Genomic DNA, 23,089 nt, shown 5'->3' on the forward strand with positions numbered 1-23,089 from the left:
AACAGCAGTTGCACTAGAGCATGCAACATGCTAAGAACATACCATTTCATCCTCTTTTTTTAAAAATTCAGTTCCAAATGCCTAACTTCCCAGTCCTTACTCTCAATTTTAATTAATGTAGCGCTCGTGAGAAGTGACAATTTTCTTGACAGTGATGAACAGCAAGTCGTCTATTTATCCATCCGAGAGATGCACCACAGACAAAAGAGCCAAGCACTTTTCTCATCAGTGCACCTCCGTCTTGATCTCAGAGGGCTGAGTTCATTATGGAGTGCACTCTGGCCCTGGCCTTTCTCTTCCAGTTGCTGAAAGGAGTATCAATTTTCATTTGCATACTTTGTCTGCTGAACTCTAGACTGCCAATTTAGTTTACACAAATCTCCCAAAAAGCTGTTAGATGGCAATATTTCACATCACTGGCTGAGCTCTTTGTCAGCCATCCACACATTTTAAATCCACATTTTTACTGACTCTTTGAATATCTGGGACTGTGACAAACCTTTCATTGGTAGTGACAGACTCCTATGTAAGTCACCATTCATTCACCAAAATAATGACCAATAAAACCAAAAGACTTCCAGAAGGGCTGGGTAATGACAACGTTCTCTTAAATACCATCTTGGAGTTGCTTTCAGCCTTTTTCAGTTTCTACAGCCCAACTTGTTTTTCAGGAAATGCTTCTAGAGCAGATGTAAACTTATGCAAGTAGTGCTGCCTTTCCTGGGTATGTTTACCCCTAACAGTCTCTCTGTCTCCTATAGACAGTCCAGGATCCTCAGCAGTTCATAACTGAAAACTGACACCTTCAAAACCAAACACTAGAAAAACATGAAATAACCTTCAAGGAAGTGAGAAAAGGAAAAGGTTGGTAATCACCCCAAAATACCTTACAAAGAGCAAATGCTGATGAAGATAAAAGCTTGTCTGCTCCAGACATTTAGTATTCATTTTAAAAATAAAATAAAAAGCATTTTTAACAATATAATCACAATTTTATGTGAAAATAGAGTAACAATTTCAAACTATTTCTTTAATCTGACTGCTGTGCGTGTGCTGGACACAGTGACAGCACACAAGGCCCATCCGGCCCACCTGGCTGCCAGGGCACTGCCCCAGCCTGGGTTTAACCCGTGGTTCGGCAGGAGGGGTTACTGGCAGGTGCCGGCAGGCCGCAGAGCAGCACAAGCCATCCCTTTAACCTCTCCTGTGCTTTTTTAAATTCTTTTGAAAGTACCCAGCAAACTCCAGACAACATCAAGGACACTCACAGGTACCAACACCCCGAGGTAAGATTTCACCTGTTGAGCCAAAGTTACAGCTTCAGTACGGTATTTGAAAGAGCAGGGAGGGTTCACCTCTCTCCTCTTGAGACGTGCCCTCACCCGGCCCGGCCCGGCCTAACCCTACCCACTGCTCCCGGCGTCCCCCGCCCGCCGCTCGGTTCAAGGCGCCGGAGCGCTTCCTGCTGCAGGTGACTCGCCTCCCCGCAATACCAACATTCGAGAGCGGCCCCAGCTCCCCTCTGCCGCCGCCGGGAGGACCGCTTAACACCCCCCCCAGCCCCACACCGCTCGAGGGCCAAAGCCGAGGCGGAACGCCTCATGGCCGACATCTTAAGTAAGGGCATGTGGGCGCCATCCCGCCAGGTGCTAGTGGCGGGCGCGGCCATCTTTACTCAGGGCACGAGCCCGCCAGTCCCCCCTCCGGGGCTGTACGAGCGCCATCTTGAGTAGGGGCACGCTCTGCCCTCAGCGCTGACCATTAGCTGCCTCGGGAGCCATATTTGCTGAGGTCAACCGCCCCCAAAACAAACATCCCAAGCCAGCCCCCTCAGCAGCCCACGAACAACACGCGGGGCCCCCACCCTGCCCCTCCCCACAGGCAGGGCGGCCTCGCTCCGCGGCGGGGGCCGCTCCTCCCTGCGGCGTCGCCGAGGCCGGCGAGTCAGCTGACGGCAGCAGCGGTTTCCATCATGGCCGCCCGGCCGGGGCGGCTGCCGGCAGGGCTGGGGCGGCGGAGAGGCGCGGCGGAGGCCCGGATCCTGCTTCTCCTCTGGTTCGCGGGTGCAGTCGTGGAGGGAGCGGCGGGCACGGAGCCGCCGCTCAAGTGCGACGAGCTGAGGCTGGGGCAATATCCTGAGCGCGGCCGCGGCCGGGATCGGGGCGGGTGGCGGGGGCTCGGTTGCTATGGCGATGGGGCCTGGGAGGGTGGAGGGGTCGGCGGTGCCTCGCCCCGGGTCCGGTTTGCTTGAGGGGGGGCCGCTTGCTCAGCAGCCTCGGGTGGAGGGGAAGGGGGAGGTGGAGGGTGTGAGTTCCTGACAGGGAGGGGGAGGGAGCCCCTCGGGTGTCAGAGAAAGCCTCAGGTCAGGAGCCCCGAGGGGGTCTTAGCTAGAAGGAGCAGGAGAGGGCATGTCTGCAGCGGCGTAGGTTTATTTTGGGGGTGGTACTGTGTGTGCCTGCGTGCAGGTTTGGGGTGTCTCTGATTTTCAAAGAGAAAATCCCATGGGATGAGAGACCCCTCTCCCCCACCCCTCCACCTTCTTATTTTTTGCAGGACGAGTGAGATGCAGTGGCATTGCAAAATGCTGAGTTGTCCTCCACAGTCTGAAGGAGCAGGGCGCAGGTGTTATAGACTCTAGCTGCGAGGCTCCTGACTCTCCAAAGGCACGTCAGGCCTTCCCCAGAAAATGTTTGTTGATGGTAGCTGACAGTTATTGATGTAGCTGCAGATGAAAAGTGTCAGGAAAGCAAATCTTGGAAAACTTAACTTCATCTCCTGCTTTACTTGGCCATGGGAGTTCAGACCTCTGGAAATAAGTTCCTGCTCAGGTTTTTTCTAGTCCAAATTCCTGGCATTTCAGATGTTCGATTTTAGGTATTCTTTGAATTTTGTATGTTACTGTAGATGTAATCTTCTCAACCAAATGTCTCAATTTAAAGGTACTCTGATATTGAAATAAGGGAAGAAGACTAGATTAGGCATGCTACCTTGTTGCCTTCAAGTACAGAGGCCGTGACTGATAAATATTGTAGTTCCTTTAGGTAGTGCTGACTGCAGCACTAATTAAATGTGGAGCTTATGCGATATATTGGTGTATTAAATTGGATTAGCAGATTTGCTGTATGGTAATGTGCTGTTCCTATTTTGGGGGATGGGTAGGAAGAAGAACTAACATCAAGGTGCATCTTAAATCCTCAGGGTTTAAGGAGGGTGGAATAAATTACTGTTAAACTTGTTGTAGTGTTTCATATGAAAAATGTTTTCCTCAATTACCTGAACATATATGTGCGATGAGCCTAAAATAGATAATAGTACACAAGAACCAATGAATTGTACAAATCACACAGCATATGGTAAGGATTTCTAACTTAAAACATATATTGACAGTAGCTACATTTTCCAAGGAAGTGTTCAGTTTATGCATTTGCGTGTCTGCTAGATGAGCTTTATAAAACATGGGATTAGTAATATCATTAGTTTGAAAGCCTAAAACACTTGTGTGGATTGGATGCTTTACTAAAAATGAATAAATACATTGTGTCTGTTTGGTACATTTGTAAGTGAGGTTTCTGGTAAATCTCTTCAATGTATATTATATCCTCTAGGCTCTGTCTTGCACTACTGTGATTAAAACAAACCATTTCTGTCATACTGATTTTGCATATACTTACTAGAAGAATTGACACGTGACAGAACAGCCTTCAAAATCTTCTATTTTTTTTTTATTTTTTTTAAGGAAACGTGGTGCCATGAGGCTCTGTTTTGAAAGCACTTACATTTATTTTGATGTTAAGTTCTGATGTCCTTTGGAGTACAACAGAAAAATGCTTAAATTGATCACTTGGTTTACTATGTATGTTTAACTTTTCTGATGTTCTCAGGCATTGAAATAAATAGTCTCTGTGTTAGCTAATAGCACAACAGTTTTGCTTTATGTACACTCATGTTTAACATACATGTGTATGCTTGTTGCCTTTCATATTTTGTTTTCCATAAATGCTGAATAATTTTCTTCACTGGGATGCTCAGGGATAGTGAAGGTTTTCCAAATACCTCAGAGACTGGATGAAAGTACTATCCAAAATGGATCCTTTTTTAAGTTATTCAGTCCTTTACATCATCTTTGACATCATTATCATCAGGACGTCCCTGATTATAAACGTCCAGTCAGTGAGTAGACATAATATTCTGTAGTTTGAGATTGATCACAACTCAAATTGTTAGTTGTCTAACCAGTTACCATGTGATTGTATTTAATACACTGTACATTTGAACAGGAGATAAGCTCCAGAGTGGGGAAAGTTGCTAAATTAATTAACGTTGTTTTTTGTGTCTGTATAGAGTATTTTACACACATAGCAGTTTTTAGATTGTCCCCACAGTATTTGAGTCACTTCCTGTTTCAGTATTATCTAAGTAATAAAAAGTTAATCTTCTGGATCATGCTTGAAGCACTACCATTTCTGAACATCTTTCTGGGATCCATCACCCAAACAAACAGGGGTTTAATTCAAAGCATCCAAGTAGTCTCATTGAGTAGCAGATTTCAAGTCTTACTGGCATGACATTGACAGGAAAACTGTGGCCTTTCCTATATCAATATATTTAAACTGCTATGGGTTTCTTCTACATAAAAGAAAGCTCTGCTTTCTTTGCTTAATTTTTTTTCAAGAAAGAATGTAGTTTTTTGTAATTGTCTCAGATTAGGCACATTGATGAGTAACATCCATGTAGGACTTTATAGCAGTTAAGTCCAGACATAGCTCATATTTTTTGGCTGTTACTGAATTGACAGCCTGAAATTAATTTTTTTCTTTTTTTTGGTCCCTATGCAATATGGATAGATACTTTAAAAAAAAAAAATCAAAATCCTAGTCTTCTTGCCTATAGGTATTATTGGAAAATCTGGAAAGAAATGTTGAACCTGGCTTGCTGTTTTGTTGGAACCAACCAACACGACTCACAAATACTGAAAACTAATAGAAAGTGGGTAAAGGACTGGGATTTTTCCCTTAACAACAGACTTCAACATTGGAGAGTGACTAATATTCTGGTAACACATTGCAAACTTTTAGCAGATGTCACTTTCTGCTGTGATTTCCACTTTGGTTCTGTTAAGAGTCAAGCCTTAGCTTAGAATAATAGAATAATTTGGGTTGAAGGAGACCTCAGGAAGTCATATAGTCCAACCTCCTGCTCAAAGCAGCATTGGCACTGAATTCAGACCAGGTTGCTCAGGGCTTTATGCAGTCAGATCTTGAAAACCTCCAAGGATGGTGATGGCACCACCTCTCTGGGCAATTTGTTCCAATATTTGACTGTTCTCACGATGAAAATGTTTTCTGTATGTCAGGTTCAGATTTCCCATTGACTCATAACGGAGCCAAAATGGAAATTACAACAGAATTAGGGCAGCAATTAGGTTTGTATATTTTGCTTAATATGTATCATGCAAAAAGACAAGTTAGTCATAGGACTGGCTTAAAAATACGTATTTTTTTTTAAAAGTAGTATGTCTGTGTGTACTGTGCGGTTTATCAAGACTGTTGCACAGTATAACTTCATTTGTGTGTTCCACTTGTGTCTTGTCAGAAAAATGCTCCAGTACCCAATCAGTTACTGCTTAATTTCAAATAATTTTTTTGTCCTCAGTTCAATGTCTGCCGGCACCAAATATTACTTGCAAAGATCACCTTGGCATAGAAAAAGTCTTTACAGGACATGAAGTTGGATTTTACAAGCCCATTGCATGTCGCAATGTGTAAGTACACTATTGTTTTTTGTAATAATTTGTCTTTGTTTTCACATTGAAGTTTTTCTAAAATAGTATGATGTTTTGACAGAAGGAAAAAGAGAAGTAAGGTAGAATCATACACATGTTGCCCAGTACTTAATCCTCTAATAAACACTGTGAGTAGTATAAGGATATAACATGCATGTTTATAAGTAAAGCTGTCTCAGCTGTGGACACATTTTAATTTTTTTAGTTATGTTTGTGTCTTTGTTTTACCTTAGTATTTTACCTTTGCTTTACTTAGTACTTTACCCTGGCAAAAATTTGCCCCAAATGCTAAGGCTACATTTCACATATGCTTAAAATCCGCACAGCTGCTAAAAGGAGCTGTCTGGGGACACCTCTCCATCCCTTTCCCTGACATACCCCACTGTATTCTGAATCGGGGAATTGATCGGGGTTTGAACTAACTTGGATCAGTTCCCCAATCTGAGTCACAGTACAGTTGCTTCAAGTGCTTGTGCCAGCACAAGGATGAGAGCAACTCAAGGATAAGAGAGAGTGGAGAAAGGAGGGCTGGACTGGGCTGCTCTGTTCAGTGGCAGTACTGGTTCATGCTAGTTTAAAGCGTGCCTGTAGCTGCAGCTTAAGTTGTAGTACACACTGGGGGAGTTTAAGTCTCTTTCCAGTTCCTCAAAAAATCTTTAGAGGAACTGTTGTCTATTTTTAAACAGCCTTTGTATTTAATCAAGTCCTCTGTGTCTTTTAAGAGCCTGTTTCTGAAACGTGAAAATGATGGACCTAGTTTTTCTAAAGCACATTGTGAGCAATGGAGAGCTCTGGACACCAATAAATGTTCCAACTGGCCAATGCTAATGATCAGCAAACACCTGTCAGTACCATTTGTTTCTCCTTTTTGTGGGATTCACGCAGGAGCCTTTTTCTTTTGTCCTACTGGAATCTTTGGAAATTAAAACTCCAGTAATATTCGCTGGGTATTCCTTATCACACTAGTGGGCAAATAACTCTGATGTGATACTTACTGCTCAATAATTTGACTTACTCAGAAGTACAGCTCTGCCTCTTAGTTTCAGAAATATTTTCTCTGTATTTATTCATCTCAACAGTCAAAGCTCAGAAAATTGAAGAAAACATTATTACATCTAATCAAATTTAAATGCTAGCAAACTAGACTTCAGTCACATTTTTGTCCAGAAGCAATTGTGTTTCAGTCCCATCTGTGATGGTCACTGAGAATAAAATTAGTTATAATAGTTCAATAAAATTGCTTCCTCTTTGGAGACAGTAATTCTTACGTTTGGAGTTTTTTGTATACATATATTCTTGGTTTAATATATTTTCTAGAAACATTTTTAAAGGTAGTTTTTCTTTACATTTATTAATAAAAAACCCAAATCTATGTAGGCAGAAAAATGTCCTCCTTCTTATGATGTCTATTACTTGATCATGACTATTATTTATGATGAAATAATCAATGGTTACACTACCAAAAGAACTTGCTGTGTCTTTTCCTGTCCTATGACTGCTAGTATGGCAGAAGGGGAAGAGGACCCTTTGTGGGCTTGTTGAAAACTCCAGTAAAATACAACTGTGAGTGTAGAAAGAGTTGTGCAGGCGTGCCCTTGATAAAGTCCCAAAGCCAGTTAAAAATGGCAGCAAGATTAATATTACCATCCTTCATATGTACACTTGTTTAAAAAGTGGTCTAATCGCTGATCGTTATATAAGCCTTTTATAAGGCATTTTGAATGTTACCTAAGTGTTAGAAACATTATTTTAAGCAGGAATCTCCAGCTTGATATTACAACAATAGGCCTGCCCTTTCTACTGCTTTTTGGAGATTTTCCAGCATCTTATCTGAGTTTTGATGGAAACTGTAACTGTCTTCTGGCAGAAATAACTGCACATCATTTAATCAGAAAATTGGTTTGAGAAGGCATCTTCCCATAGTAGGATTGTCCTAGCATGGGGACAGCAGGTTAATCTCTATCCCTAGCTTTTGGAAGGAGCAAATCAGCAAGTTGTCCTTAGCCAAAACTGGAATTTAACAACAGTCCATATAACAGTTCTGGGATCCAGTTATTTTAGAGCAAGAACAGGAGATGCTGCCTGTTTGTGTAAGTGTTCAAGTTGCTATTAGTTCAAGGAAAAGCTTGTAAGTGCTAATAAGGTTGCTCCAGCAAAGAAGTACTGGGAGTCAGGATTGCTTTGGTTTGGTTTTAATTTGATGTTTTGGAGGTCGATTTTTTGCCAAATTCTAAAATTCCCCAAATTGGCACTCTATCATGTATTTTGCTTAATATGTGCTGGCCCTGATTCTGCAGACTTGAAATGTTCATTGCTCAAGTATTGCTATTCCAGGCAAGAAGTCCATCAAATGGTAGTCTGTGAAATTCATGAAGTTCAGTGTGGAGAGGTCTTTGAGCAGTGCTAAGAGAACCTGAAAGAGCACAGAATCCACTGTGACCTGCAGCAGTACCTGCATATTATCAACTGGTGTGCGAGAGCTGGAAGAAAAAGTTTCTAACATGGCAGCTGGAAGGAATGTATGCAGAAAAAAATAAAGATTGGATGAGGCTGAGAAGCAAGAAAAATTCAGAAGAGCAGCTGAAAAGAAATTGCATCTTTTACCCAATTGTAGAAATTCCTTTAGGTGCCTGGGATATGTTATTTTCCTACTTGTTGGTTTAGTCTTCAGTGCATATATTTATTTGTAAGAGTAAGTAAGGCAAAGGAAATACAGGAGTGGATGCAGCCTTGTTACAGCATCAACATGCTTCCAGTTCATACTAGATTTCTTCTGCCTGTCAGTTTGATGTTGACTAGGTTGCAGACTGTTCTGTTTTTAAAAGCATCTCAATGCATAGGCAAGTGCTCAGTTTATTACTGGTTTTGATCAGGAGCATCTCAAATTAACCTGTGTTCTCACCTTTTATGTAAGAGCTCTTTTTATGCTTTAGTGTCCTTGGAGGGTTGTTGACACTTTGTAGTTGATAAACAATTTCCAACAGTTTACCTCAACTTTTAAATAAAACCATTAGTGTTCTTTTTAGTGGAAATAAGACAGTTCTAAAAATGATAATTTACATTACATTAGGTTCCAGGAATGCCCAGTTGTTCCGTGTTGCTACTAAGTGCTAAGTAACAAATACTGAGGTAAGAGTCATGATTTAATCACTTAATGTTGCCATTAAGTTTTAAAGTCAGTAAATCTAGATAATAAGCAAAAAGGTAGATCCTTATTTGGCATTGAAAGTGCTTAATAAAGGTGCTTGGACCTTTCTTAGCTACTGTCTTTGTGAAACTCTGTTTTATTCAACTGTCAACCAAGAGTTTAATTTGGACTTATTAAGTAATTGCTGGCACATAGTAGTGCACGTATTGAAACAGTGAATTATTGAATATTTTTTAAGTTCTAATTACATTTGGGTTTGCTTTTCTTTTCAGAAGCTAGCTGTTCGCCAATGCAGCAAAGGATGCAGCAAGTTCTAGTATTGATAGCTGTATGTTTCTAGCTTGCTTATTAGTGTAAAGTTCACATGAGCAATGACTGAAAGTTACAGGTGGTTAGGTGGCCCCATCACTCCAGCTGTTGGCAAGAATGGTGCCAATTAGTATAAATCTCAAAAAGTCTGTTGTATCTGTGTATTTTGTATGACTGACCATGGGATGCTTAACTTTAGGGTACCTCTCCACCACTGTACATCTTTGTACTGTCAACAGTTCTTTTCATTTGTGAGTTTGTGCCTTCAGAGTGTAGTAAATGGATACATGACTTACCCTTTTTGTTGAATCCTTCCTGCAGCTTCTTCAACCAGTGGCCATGGTTCATTTCTCCTTCAGATTTCATTGCAATTACTGTCTCTGGTGACATCTCACCTGTCTATCCTGTTCCTCTTGATTTGGCTGCGTGTGAGACTAATGCCTACAGACAGTATGCATACACCTCTTAGCTTTCTAGGGTTGCCTCAGTAGGGCTGAGCTGTTAGGAAGTGCTCTGCAAAACTGGGAATGTATCAGCAACTGAATTGTGTCTCTCTTGACAAGAAATCATGATTTAGTTTCAGAATAATCTGTATTCTGCAAGAGTATGCCTGAGTTGCAACAGCTGAGGTTGCTTTATGGAGGATGCCTACCCAGTTTGAAAGCTTAATGTTAACAATTCTGTGTCCGTTAATTGAAGATAAATAACAAGTCTTTTTTTAACTGAAGCAGCAGGCAAATGAGTCACTACTTCAATTCTCAAAAGTATGAGTGAATATCTCTTGCTGTCATTGTCTACATTACTTGTTTCTTTTGGCAGAAATGGATACTCCTACAAAGTGGCAGTGGCTCTGTCCTTGTTTCTTGGATGGTTGGGAGCAGATAGATTTTATCTAGGCTATCCTGCATTAGGTAAGTTTATTTCTTATTTTTTCTTTGAGGTAAAGCTTATTGTTATGGCTGAGTTGTATTTGTATACTTAAATTTTGAGTAATGAAGGCTGACAGTCATAGTTTTAATATTTACAGCAAGAATCCTTACTTTATTTTCAAGTAAGATAAAATCCTGCATTATCCTCAGCCTGCTATTCTGTTGGAGTGAGTGGTGACAAATGGATATATAGTTGTCCAACAGATAGAATCCTAATAAGCAAACATGATTGTTGCTATTCATAGTTTTGCTTCATGTTTGCTTTGCATTGATGTTTACCACAGCATTCTTTGTGAGGCACTGAAACAGAAGTGGTTTTGACTCATGTGCCAGCTACTTAAATGATGGTTGATTTTACCAGGAAAATAGTGGGCAAACTTTACAGTAAACCTAGTGTTTTGGGATACAGAATTTATTCTGGCAAATGCATATTTTCAAGATAGCTCATAGTATTAATAACAGTTCTGCAGAAGCTGGGACCTTTAATAAGACCTACCTCTGATTAGTGTTTTTAGGACCTGATTCCCAGGGTGATGATGCCACTGGCTTTTAAATAATGGAAATACCATGGTATGTTAGAACTACTTCACTGGCTTTGTTTCTGAGCTGGACAAATGGCGTAAATTTAAGTCTAGCTAGCATGGAGCAATGAATTGGAAAAAGCTATACATGTTACTGTCACTTCAGCTAGGAATTTTGAGTTTCTGTCCATTAAATGCAAACCCTTGGTTTTTTAATAACATTATTTGCCCTTCTCGATAATCTTGTGTTAACGTCTGTGTCTTTTCTCCCTGAGATTCTATAATTAGCACTTACTTTGCCCATCTGTTTCACAAAAAGATACATTTTTGGAAGCGGTCAATAAGGTGCACCTTTTTGTTATACCATTGGATTTGGAATAATAATTTGCAGTAATTATTTTGTAATATATTGTAGTAATATAGATTTATAAATTCTCCATTCTTATATAGAGGTTCTTTATGGGTCATACTTGTTAACCCTACTGGAATATACTGTAGCCAGTAACCAAAGTTAAAAGACTTAAAATTAAACTCTTCCAAAATTAAGTTTTCAAGCTTTTGAAAGGTAAAGAAGACAAAAGCAAATAGGTAAGAGTAGAAAAGAAAAAAAGAATAAAAATCAGTAAACTGGATTCCTTGACAGTGGTTGATTGGGGATTTTTTAGGGCATCCATGCCTTGGCAAAAAATGGTAAAGAAAGGTAATAGCATTGAAATATTTTGTGCAAGCGTACTGAAGACTGTAAATGCTCTTTCATTTTTTTTTTTTCCTTCTCTTTTGCTTAAAGAGAGCACAAATACAAACAAGCTATTGAATATGAAGAAATCAGGAAGGCAACCTCTTCCTCTCCCACACACTGTGAACTAAGCCATAAGTTATTACTGTGTAAGAGCACTATTTTTTCCCTCCATGCTTTAGAGCAGTTTATTTTCTCAGTGTGATTTGCTCATGGGGAGAGAAGTGAGGAGGAAGAAAAAAAATCCACTTTACCCTGCTCTGCAGAAACATACACCAGGTTCAGAAACAGTTCTTCCACATCCAGTAACATAATGGAGCAGCCAGTTCTCCAAGTAAACTGGAGTGGCTGCTGAACTAGCAATGGTAAGAGAACTGCTGTGTTCCTAAAATGCCAACTGGCAGTGAGGTTCAGGACCAGAGCTTGAGAGGAGGTGGTATAAGGAGCATCACAAATAAATATCTTAAATGGTGACTGCACTTGATGCAGGTAATAACTAACTAAAATGTTCACCAGAGTTTGACATTATTTAATTGTCTTATCTGTTGTTTCCTAAGGCTAGCATTTCTTTAGCTGGCTGTTTCCCTTATGTTTTGTTACGTTACTGCCAGTACTGATACCCAGGCTAACTATGTCTGGCTGCTGCAAGTCTCGCACATCAGCCACTGGGAACAAGTTGTTTTAAACAATGATAAACTTAGGTTTTTGCACGTTTAAGTGGCACCATTTTAGTTGTAATATGCATGTAGGCTTTTCTTCTAATCAGCTGAAAGTCTGTCCTGCTACTACTCTTTCATCTTCGTGGTAATTTTTCCCTGTTCTCTCTGACTACTGTGTTGTTCCATGGAGAGATTATAAACTGTCTCCCTGGAGTTTATAAATCAGGCTAGTTTTATCTTGTCAGCTATGGGAGCTATATCCAGACAGTGGGATGCTCTTCCTACAGTGTGCATGCAGTTACTCCCCCACTCTCCTCCATATGCAGCCTCATAAACAGGGCATGGGGGAGAGGAGGTGGTATGCAGGACAGATTGCTGCTTCTGAGAGAGGGGGAGTGCAAAGGAGGAGGCGGAGGTCAGGAGACCTTCAGGTGTTTGATCGAGAGCAGGCTTGTTCTTAGTAAAACCATGCAGCTCTTTTCCAAGCAGGTATTATGCAGCACAGCACAACTTGTGGCTGTGGGGAAGAGGTGCTCTGGGATGCCACACTGGCTGATGTTATCAACGTGCTTTCTCTCTTGCCTCAGAAGTGTGCTAGCCCCTGTAAGCGCAGTAAGGATATGCTTTTTAGCAGGGAACTGTGTTTTCCCTGTACAGCATAGCCTACAACTGACTTAAATGCAACAGATATGCATTCCTCTTCATACTGTCTATGCCTGGGTAAAGACACAAATGTGTTCACAATGAGTATCTCATTCTCAAAATAACCTAGATGTTTGCCTAGCTCAGCTGAAGTATTACTTACAGTATATGTAGTACTCATTGTATTATATTCATTGTACAAGAAACCACTGATATTAAAAAAAATTTAAAAATTTAAGACAGCCTCCTTCTTCTGAAGGCATTTTCCAAATGAAGTCTGCCTTGCATGGCAACTTCAAATGAAACATTTATCTGTTAGTTGCTATTCCCATATATTTTCTATTAATCTTTCATTTATTCGTACAAAAAATAACCATTTTGAATACCGGTTAAAAAGAAGTGTTTATATATATGTATATATATGGTCAAAATAAATTCCTATTTCAGCAAAAATACAAAAATGATACAAAGGATTGTTCTCCAAAGTAGCATGTTCTGAAAATCAAATCAGTATGTGCTGCAACTCATCAGATGGTAGAAAGTCTCCTTCTATTGATAAGTAAATTTTGCAGCTCAAGTTGCGATTTTTTTCTCTCTGTGCCTCAGTCAAAGAAAGGAAAATTTCTGGTAACTTGGTTATCAACTTTTGCCTTTCCTTGTTTAAGAATATTTATCTGTTTAAAAAAAAAATTGTTAATGTTTAAAATCTTTAAAGTGTATTCAGGATGTAGAAATACGAATATGCGGTTGGTTTTTTCCCTGATAATTAAAGATCTTTAACTTTAGGTCTGTTTCTGGCGGGGGGGGGGGGGGGGGGTGTATATATATATTTTGCGGGATGGGGAGAGAGTTGGGATGTGATTGCCACCAGAAACCTGTGGAACTTCATAGTGACTGGCTTAAAGCTACAGTTAAATTTTATTTTACTTTTGTAGGTTTGTTAAAGTTCTGCACTGTAGGATTTTGTGGAATTGGTAGCCTAATTGATTTCATACTTATTTCAATGCAGGTAAGTCAGAGCTTTCAAAACAAGATACAAATCTGTGTTTGTTAAAGCTTTGATTTGATTGCTAATTCTTTGTTAGCATTTTAGCATTAAGAAACTTTGTGTATTAAAAAATAGATATTTATTTTAGCTCTGTTTGTAGACTGATGTTGTAGAATATGGTTACAAAATATCAATGTCTTTGTTGTTTGAATTAAAAGTTAGATTAGCTATCTATAAATACTTGTAATGAATAGCTTGGAAGCTATAACACCATAAATTCACTTTGTCGGAATCTATGAGCTCTTTATGTGACAGAGTATTGGACTTTGCATGAGATATCCTGCTGTTCCCAGAATCCTGAAGTTCTGCGTTTGCATGTGCTTTATACTGATGGAGCCCATCATCTGGGATGTCTGTGCAGCGTGCAGGAGAGAAGACATTGCCACTTTTTTTCCTCTGCCTCTCCTCCAAATACAAGTCCCCTATCACCTGAGAGCTGTGACTGTAGGATTCATGATGGTTAAATCCCCAGCCAGGGTGACATCTTGTGACATCATGAAATTGCCAAATTGTCTTACTCTACAGTGCATCCATTTAGCATGAATTACAAATTGCCTATGATGAACTTAAAATGCATTGCGGATATAGAAATTGTTTATATGGGTTTATAGAAAAATATCTTAAAAGTATACATCTTTGTATATACGTCTTCTAAAGTATATGCATTCTTAAATTCCTTTCTATGCTATTGCAGTGATCTTGCCTTGGATCACTTACAGATACAGTTGAGAGTATCTTTCATCTCTCCTTGTTCATCTCCCTGGTGACCCCACATCAGTTTAGCATTTCCACAATAAAAAAGCCATGATCTTCTCTCCTTCTCTCCATTCCTTACCTGTGCAGTATTTCAAAGATAGTTGTCATCAACCTAATTCTCTCCTGCCTACCCTCCTTTGTTCAAGAAAAGTGGTTTGGAGCCCACTCATTTGTTAGCCTGATTTTGTGCCTCAAATTCTCGTTGGCTTAACCTAGTACCAGTACCTGGCTGTGTAATTTGGTTGATTAGAAGCCCTAGGGAAATGTTCCTTCTGAGGCAGCACTTGCTAAAGTAGTTAAACTACAGCATAACTTCAAAATAAATCTAGTTTCTGTTTGACTAATTAAGCATGACTAATTTTATGATGGGAAAATTAGCAGTAATTGAGACATTAGCACAAAGTGTATATTTCACTTCATATTGAAAAGTCTTGGTTCTTTTTCTCTTGTAGATCGTTGGACCTTCCGATGGCTCTAGTTACATTATAGATTACTATGGAGCAAGGCTTACACGGCTCACTATTACCAATGCAACATTCAGGAAAATGCAGACCTATCCTTAACCCTGGCAGTAAGTGTCACAAATGCATAGCTGCATTTCATTTTTACAGATTGATCCAGTCGTCCACTGAAATTGCTGATGACTTATTAATTACACTTCATCAGAACTGAATATTAAATGTACATTGAACAAAGATGATAAAATATGAAAATTCCTCAAGTGAATGAGTTTACCTCAAAGGCGCCAAGTTTCTGTGACTGCTATATTTCTGTGAGCACATAGTTTGTTGCTAAGTTGTACCATTTGTGAAATGTGCAGACTTGCAGTTTGCACTGATGTTGTTCTGTGTCTGTAAGTATAATTTAGAGTGTTATAGACAGGTGGAGAAAGAGTTGTTCAGAACAGCTATGCTGATCTTTAGTCCATTGAAATTGATGAGAGTTTTAGCATGGATGGGCCAGGATTACAAGTGGGGTCTGTTTTCATAACTGTGTGGCAGTTTGTAAATGAACTTAAATATCCCAAACCACAGAAACTGCCTTTCTATCCTGTTAGTTAAAATCCAGATGGCCCTAAATCTTGTGCTGGTGTATTCTGTGAAATTCTATTAACGGAAATAATTGTTTCTGTAAAGCTTAAAGAAAATTTTGGTCAAGTTGCAAAATTTGGTCAGTGCTGATCAACAGTAGAAATATGGATGCATAAAAAATAGAACCGTAGATGACACATCACAAAAAAGGAGGGTGGATGTTGGGGTGCCCTAAGGTTAGAACAGGAAATAATCATTCTGCTTATTTTGATTTTTCTTTTTTTTCCTCCCTTGCAACCATCCATAGTGAAATACATACCTTCTTTTTCTGAAAAGAAATTGGTGCATGTGTTTTACAGCTACAGAATGTCAAAAAAGTGAATTCTTTGTACTAATAAAGCCCTTAAAAGGTTCTTAGTTTAGATCAGTTGTGCTTCAGTGAAATAAATTCTGTGTCCTTCTAAGTTGTGTGACCAAAGTCTTTAGGACAACCAAGATTTACCTAGATGTTCCTTTAAAGAAAAGTATATACACACAGAGACAGAAAACATGTCAACAGAATCTTCATGTTATTTGACCAATTTTAAACATTCCCTTCACCTTCTAATGAAAACCGGCAGTAACTGAGTGAGAAATCCACGTGATATAAACTGTAGTGTAGATGTTTTTCAAAAATTTGGGCTATTCTTTTGTTTTTCAGATGAAACTTTCAAAATCTTATTAATGTGTCCACAAATGGTATTTTTAAGGGAATTACAAAAAATGAGATTCCTAAATTGATTTTTAAAAGTGCAATTTGTGGTGTTTAGTCTCTTTTAAACCTACATTAAGACTGGTGCACAGAAAGCTTTGTAAAGAAATCCTGTTTTTTTCCAAATCAGCGTAACCTGACATATCACGTAATGAGAATGAACCACAAGGAATACTTTGTGCTTAACATTAATTCCTTCCTTCACGCAAGAAAGACGTAGTTTTGGAATACTTGCTAACATGCGTTTTACTTGTGGGTTCAAAGAGACAAAAACACTTTCAGCTTTGCTCACTTGCCTGATATTTGTTGCATATCCCTTTTGTCTCTCTTTCACTGAATGCTCTTTGTGCATGTCAGTTTTGTTTCCTGAAATACTTTCAAAAACAGACAGGAAGTGGACGGAAAATAAATGTTTGAATCAAATAAAATCTCATGGCTAAGATCATCCTGTGACTTGTCTGCTTTTTGTTTTTTAACACTGAAGCTGGTAATGTAGCTGTGAAAATAGGAAGATAGCATGGACATTATAATAAAAAAATAGCCTTGGGCGACTCATCACACAAGATTTCATTCCAAAATGTATCTCCATGAGTACAAGTAGCAGAGGGCTTGACTTAATGATTTCAGCAGTCCATCTTGTGCTTCATTATCCGTAAAAGAATTTGGGAGCTATTTTGTGTGAATCAGATGAAAATATGATTAGCTATGAGGCCCATCAGATAGTTTGTTAATCCCAGAAACCAAGTAGCCAGCAGAGAGAAAGATTTGTTATTCCAAGTTACAGTGTTTCTGTAGAAACAGAAGATGTGTGTCAACCAATCCAGGAAATAAAAACTGCTATGGGATTCTTTCATCCCGATGCTCTCTGGTTTGCGATACCAGTGTATGCTCTTGTCAGGACTGCACTGCTTCGTCATAGCAGTCAGAACGAAGCCACGGGTGACCAGACAGAGCAATATTTCAAGCGTTAGCAAAATTTTATTTCTCTTCCCTTTAGATGGTATTCCACTTGATCCTCTATCTTGTACTAACAACTTTCCACTTCTTTCGCAACCCTCTCCTTTGTCTGTAAAGCCTTTTAGAAATTAGTGCCACAGATGGCGTAACCTTTGGAACTTGTATTGGATGCTGTTGGAATTGCGTAACCTTTGGAACTTGTATTGGATACTGTTGGAATTATGTTCTATATCTGAATACACATATCTGCGTTTCTATATGCTTGTTTAGTTGCCTAGCTGAAGTTTAGAGAGGGTTAACTGAGTAAGCAGATAATACTGCAGGGCCAGTAGAGAGTTAGTGAGGTCTTTGTTTTCATCTTGTAATTGTCAGATATGGCATGTTTACCATAAGGGCTGTGAAAAGTGTGATGCAAGATGTAAAGCTGTCCCACTGTGTTAATAATAAATTGGCTACAGTAATATTTATCAAAATGTCTGTCCTATGATGATTTTCTGTGTTATTGCCTGCTTTAGCTTTTTCCTGTCAATCAAGTTGTCCATCCTAGTGTTTCTGTAGTTCTGATTGCTCTGACTGCACTGGAATAATCTTCTCTCTGGATTGTTTTCCCAAAAACAGTTGCAAAGCAATAAAAATAATTAGTCAATGTACTATGTCATCCTCCTGCCTCGTTCCCAGATAAAATGATATCTGCTGGCCTTGCAGATATTCAGGAATCCTTTCAACATTCCAACAAGATGGAGAATATTATTCTGTATCTGTAAAAATAAAGCACATGAAAAGTAAAGGCCAGAGTTTAAAAAGAGAATTTGAAGTACCTAGCCTTTAAAAACCTGTATAAAGCTATTCACTGAAGATGCTGCAGATCCATGCCAGGAGTTAAATCCAAATCTTCCCTAAGTACCAGTGCAGTTCAGTCATTGCAAAAATGACTACATAAACCTGTCCTTTTTTTTCCTTTTTTTTTTTTAATGTCCATTTTAGGATTTTCTGCAATGTGCTTAACCATGACCTGAAAGAGCAGTAGCTGGTAGAAACATTCAGCTTTGGGCACTTTGCATTCACTCACACAGTGCAAAAGTGGTTGTACTTAGGTGTGCTTACTGTACTAATAAATTACTCTGGATTGTATTTGTTCAGTTAGGTCAACCTGTGTATCTTTCACTTGTGTTTAGAGCTCGTTTTCCAAAAAAGTGGATTTAGAGATATTTTAAAACAAACTCTCTGACTAGTTATTCCTCCTGCGATTTAAATCACAGCTATGCTATGGCAACTTCCTGTGACAGTGTTTTGTTATCCTAACTGTTTCCCTCTCCACCACCACCCACCACTTATTACATGAAGATATCACTTCTGCTTTTAGGACCTGATAACACCTTAAATGTTAGGTTTTATTATGTTTCCAAAGATGTATTACTGTATGTCTGCCAGTAAAACTTCTCAGCCCCACAGGAAGGTCTTTGTGTTTGAAATGCTCCGTTAGAATTTTTTTGGAGAACATCTGTTGTCACCCCATCAAGAATTGTTTCCTTTGTTCCTCAAGAGTATATTCAGTTATATTTGCTTACACAGCTATGTCTATTCAGTCTTCTCGCATCTCTTCTCAGTGTTTTGGGGTTTTTTTATTTTTAGATTCATTAGGTGTTTAGTCCATTTCTGCACCGAGAGCCATTCCTGTTGCTTGCTTTGCAGTTTTCAAACCTGTTTCCTCCAGAAAATGATGTTGAATACAGTAAGGTTGGGTGCTTAAGCACCCAGTTGGGGAAATGCCAAAGGGAAAATTTTGCAAGCATCCATACACTTCCATTGCCTCATAGGACTGTCACTAATTGTGTGATTGCCTATTATTTCACTAATACATCATACAGTCTTTCAAACTCAGTGTCGTCTCATCCCTAACTACTTTGCCATTTTCATTATTATAAATGGTCACTATATGGCTTCTTTAAGAAATGCATCATTTTAATTAATTTAAATCATGCTTTTTAACCAGATGCTATGTTCTGGGTTCAACCTGCACCACAGTCTTGCAAGAGGTGAAATACAAGAGATTATTCTGTTTGCATCTTCTGCCTGGATCTGAGGAGAAAAAATAGCTTAACTGTAGGCATATGCTTAAGTGTTTTGCTAGACTGAAATTTGATCAAGACTCTTCCCACTTTCTTCCGCTCAATCCATCTGTGTTACCCAGAGAACCTTTCTAATCTCTGTGAATTATAAGAAAATTGCATTCTATATGGAAACCTTAGCACTGACAGGGTAAATGACTGATAATATTTGATACGGCTCTATGACATCCTATGTGTCACAACTTCTTTTTTTTCACCTCAAAGCTGCTTTTCGTTTACTTTTGTTCGTGTATCAGCTCTGTTTTTTCATGTATCAGCTACCTTTGGACATCCTGCCACAAGTTCTCAAGTACCTCTAGGAGGAGTTGGACTCTTCAGAGATGAATCAAGTATGTAGAAATGTCACAGCATTAGATCAGGGAATGTTTTACATGTATGAAGCAAAGACACATTGGGGAGCAGCAGATGTCACTAAGAGGGGGTTGTAGGCTTCAGTTTCTGTAGAAAGTATGTCTGAAACTTAAAACCGTGTTGTCTCTTTGCCTTCTGCTTCCTGAAGGTGGAGCCAAACCCCCTATCAGATCTCCAAATCTTCTGAAGTTGTTCTTTATCATTCAGCAAAGACTTAGCACTGGGGTATTTTTCCTTGCATGACAGAGAAAACTGGGAAGTGGATGTGAGGATTCAGTCTGGCCGAGATACGTTTTGCACTATGCTCACTCTCTAGACCTACAACTGTAGCAAAGGAAAAGAAAGGAAATATAAGAATAGAAAGGGCAGTCTCAATGCTGTTTGCACTGTGCGTGATGAAGATCTAATTCCATAAACTCCCAACAAAAGAAAGTGTTTAAAAAATACTGCTTGTCTCAAATACAAACTTGGGATTTCTGATTTTTAGTCTTCGTGCTTCCTTATAATCTCCAACATACTCGTGCTCTGATAATTCTCTGTTATACATTTGAATGGCTGCTTTCAAGACTGCAGTGCTCTCTCTGAGAAGCACAGTTCTCAGGCTCTGCAGATGCATATGACACAGCAGAATTTTAGGCAGTGTAAAAATTATAAAGATCAGTTTCCATTACTGTAATTACTATATAAATCCTGTCTTTAAGAGGCTTAGAACATGCCTATTTAACCTTGGTTTAAGCTGAGGCTTGGTCCAAGTCTGATAAGTTGAACACCAAATTCTTTTTCTTTTTTTTTTTTTTTCTTTTCTCTGCAGCACCGTAACTTAGTGGGGAGCGGGGTGGGGAGGGAGGTGGATCCAGCGCATCCTCTGCACTGTCTCTGACAGGGTGGTGGCTGTAATCGGGCGATATACCTGTCCCCAACCAACAGCAAGACTAATGAGATGCACATTTTGTTACATCTGAAAAGCACCATTTCTCCCCTTGGAACCTGTTGCTGCTTCTCTTACACAGCTGTACTCCAGAACAGGTGTGTGAGGAGGCTCGGAGGCAGACAATCCACAGAGTGCAACTAGAAGCGCTTGGGTAAACCGTCAGATCCTACACTCTTTGGAGGGCTGTAGCAGTAATTCCCATCTTTTATGTCATTTGCACCACCTCAATGAAAGCGAAGGTGTTGGCTGCCCTGGTGCTTCCCTTTCGGGTAGCTGAGATGTCCAGAGCTGCCTCCAGCTGCCTTTCAGGTCAAAGCATTCAAAGCTGAGAAAGAAGTTGGCAGCACCATATGCAGAGGTTGGTGACACTCTGCTCCATTGCTTAAGCATGCCAGACTCTTAGCTGTAGGCCCGAGAGCAGCTTTGATATGGATCGCCATTACTTGCTCAAAAGAAAGTCTGGCACAGCATTTTCCATGTCATGAACCTGTTCTGTGGCGGGTGCTTTGCCCCCTAGTCAGTAGAACTGTAGGAATGAATTTATTAATGTATTCTGTTTCCTTTACACAGAGTCTTCTTCAAAGTTCCTTGGATTTACCATGGGGAAAACATGGCAAGAACACGTAAGAGGAGATCACTGCCTATGAAGAACTGACTGAGTGTTCACCTTGAGTCTGACAAGACTGCCCACCATATGGATTGTGTTGGCAGAGGCAGAAGCCTGGGGAATGCAGAGGTGGGGGGTAATTTTTAGGGCTTTCATTCCATGGTCCCATTGGTTATAACCCTATTAAGAGGATGATGCATGCAACTTTTAAGTTATTTTGTTAACTAAGTGTAAGCAATGGATGTGTCATGCTAACAAACATAATTGCTGGTATGTCTAATACAGTATGAAGGTACAGTATAGTGAATTTAAAAGGTTGTGGTAATCTAAGAATGTTAAAAGGGAAATGTGTGCCTGGAGGGTGTGGGGGTTGGGGGGAAAAACGACTTACTTGACATTCACTGTCTTCCTCCCAGCTCCTTTGCTAAAGTAGGAACAGAATCGGAACAAAAAAATGTTTGTTTTACAGCTGTACCAAGTTACGGCGTGGACTCGTGCTCCCCCCCTCCTCTCCCACTTGCATCAAGTACATCCTGTACTTTTGGCAACATGTTGACTGGATATTTAAAAGCTGTGAACTGTTCTGAAAGTTTCACATACTGGGTTATGGGCCATGTGTGTTTGATCAAAATTCAATTACTGCACTGTACCATGCTTGGAAACCTATCATCCCAAGTTATGAAGTATGACGAAATAGGCTAATCTAATTGGTTCAGTATGGGAGCAGTATCAACCAAGCTTGTTATGATAAATAGCTTCCTGTGTTAAAGGTTCTCTAGAGCTTAAGTATCTTGGCTCACCTCCCTCTACAAAATAAGAATAGTGTTCCCTGGGAACAGTTACATCACTGTCCCTCTCCTACATTCACAATTAAAGGTTTGTGGATTTTTTTTCATCTTGCTGTTCCTTGAATAGATAAACCGTGGCCATCTACCCCATTCCACACTTCCATCTCCTTTCCCTTTCCTCAGGTTAGGTCATGGTGTGCTTACTGTGAGTCTGCCCGTTCTGTTTCAGGGCTAGGTAAGGCAAGCTTGACCAGAATGCCAAAACCCACCCTGGGCCGGAGGCTGGGGTTTGTGTGCTGGTATGTCAGTACATATGACATGTCTGTTTGTATAAAGATTTGGAATTTTTGATGTTAAGTTAAACATGGAAGCACTTTAATCTTTCTAAGTATCTAATAAAAGAACTTTTGTATAGTGAATTTCATACCTATGGATGTGCTATTATCTTCTTGAAACTGAAATTTTAGTTCATCAGTAGTTAAATGCAAATCCAGTGTGCAAGTGCTGGATTATGACTAGGGAAGGACTATGTTCTAAGCCTGGATTTGTAGTCACTAAATTTGTCACTAAGACAGTGAGCTGTCTCCCATGAGATGATACTGGCTTCGTGATTTTATCTGGTCCATCTTTGGCAAGAAGTACTTAGCTCGGCTTCTGATGTCACAGTAATAGACAGTGTCAAGGGGAAAAAAACCATGAAAAAGTGGCTCCTTATGCTCTGGCGATTCAATTTTTTCCTTTCTTGAACCACACCCCCACGTGCCTCCTAATTCAGAAATCCCCGTCAGGCAAAATAATTGCGTGATGATCATTTTACAAAGACCTAATATAGGCCTGATATTGCAAGGGCCTTTAACACTGGTGAAATTTCTCCCAAGAATAAAGTTGTTCACTTACTTAAGTGTTGGTAGAATGAATCCTTATGTAAGTGAGTCTTCGTATTAGCCCCAAGACTGCCTAATACCTGGATTAAGCCTGTATGGTGATTAATGCCTATTTATTCTGTCTGTTATC

General features: G+C 39.7%; 2 protein-coding genes across 8 annotated transcripts in view; one reads left to right on the forward strand and one right to left on the reverse strand.

The window, feature by feature from the left end:
* The window catches only part of PATJ (PATJ crumbs cell polarity complex component), a 162,947-nt gene extending 161,630 nt beyond the window's left edge, over positions 1–1,317 (reverse strand). For all 6 annotated transcript variants that reach the window (XM_076340044.1, XM_076340045.1, XM_076340041.1 and 3 more), the window contains exon 1: positions 1,269–1,317. The gene's annotated coding sequence lies outside the window, so the exon portion shown is untranslated. The remainder of the gene's footprint in view (positions 1–1,268) is intronic.
* A 593-nt stretch (positions 1,318–1,910) lies between these two features.
* TM2D1 (TM2 domain containing 1) lies at positions 1,911–22,499 on the forward strand. Of its 2 annotated transcripts, XR_012995490.1 has the most exons (8): positions 1,933–2,130; positions 3,280–3,353; positions 5,653–5,761; positions 10,059–10,150; positions 13,662–13,735; positions 14,983–15,101; positions 19,656–19,727; positions 21,251–22,499. XR_012995490.1 is itself a non-coding variant. In XM_076340048.1 (7 exons), the coding sequence occupies exons 1-6, from the start codon at positions 1,973–1,975 to the stop codon at positions 15,091–15,093; spliced, it is 618 nt and encodes a 205-aa protein (XP_076196163.1). In that variant the 5' UTR covers positions 1,911–1,972; the 3' UTR covers positions 15,094–15,101; positions 21,251–22,499. The 2 variants fall into 2 exon arrangements, 1 of the variants encoding a protein (XP_076196163.1); XM_076340048.1 differs by lacking the exon at positions 19,656–19,727 and having other exon boundaries at positions 1,911–2,130.
* Positions 22,500–23,089: the final 590 nt, after the last annotated feature.

This window comes from Aptenodytes patagonicus, chromosome 5 (assembly GCF_965638725.1).
Source record: "Aptenodytes patagonicus chromosome 5, bAptPat1.pri.cur, whole genome shotgun sequence".
Lineage (NCBI taxonomy): Eukaryota > Metazoa > Chordata > Aves > Sphenisciformes > Spheniscidae > Aptenodytes > Aptenodytes patagonicus.

What these genes read in the sequence shown, in the direction of transcription:
- TM2D1 (XM_076340048.1), top strand. Translation starts at nt 1,973, where the DNA reads ATGGCCGCCCGGCCGGGGCGGCTGCCGGCAGGGCTGGGGCGGCGGAGA. An exon ending in GACGAGCTGAGGCTGGGGCA is followed by an intron (nt 2,131 to 3,279) that starts ATATCCTGAGCG and finishes AATTACCTGAAC; the next exon opens with ATATATGTGCGATGAGCCTA. An exon ending in TCTAGGCTATCCTGCATTAG is followed by an intron (nt 10,151 to 13,661) that starts GTAAGTTTATTT and finishes TTACTTTTGTAG; the next exon opens with GTTTGTTAAAGTTCTGCACT.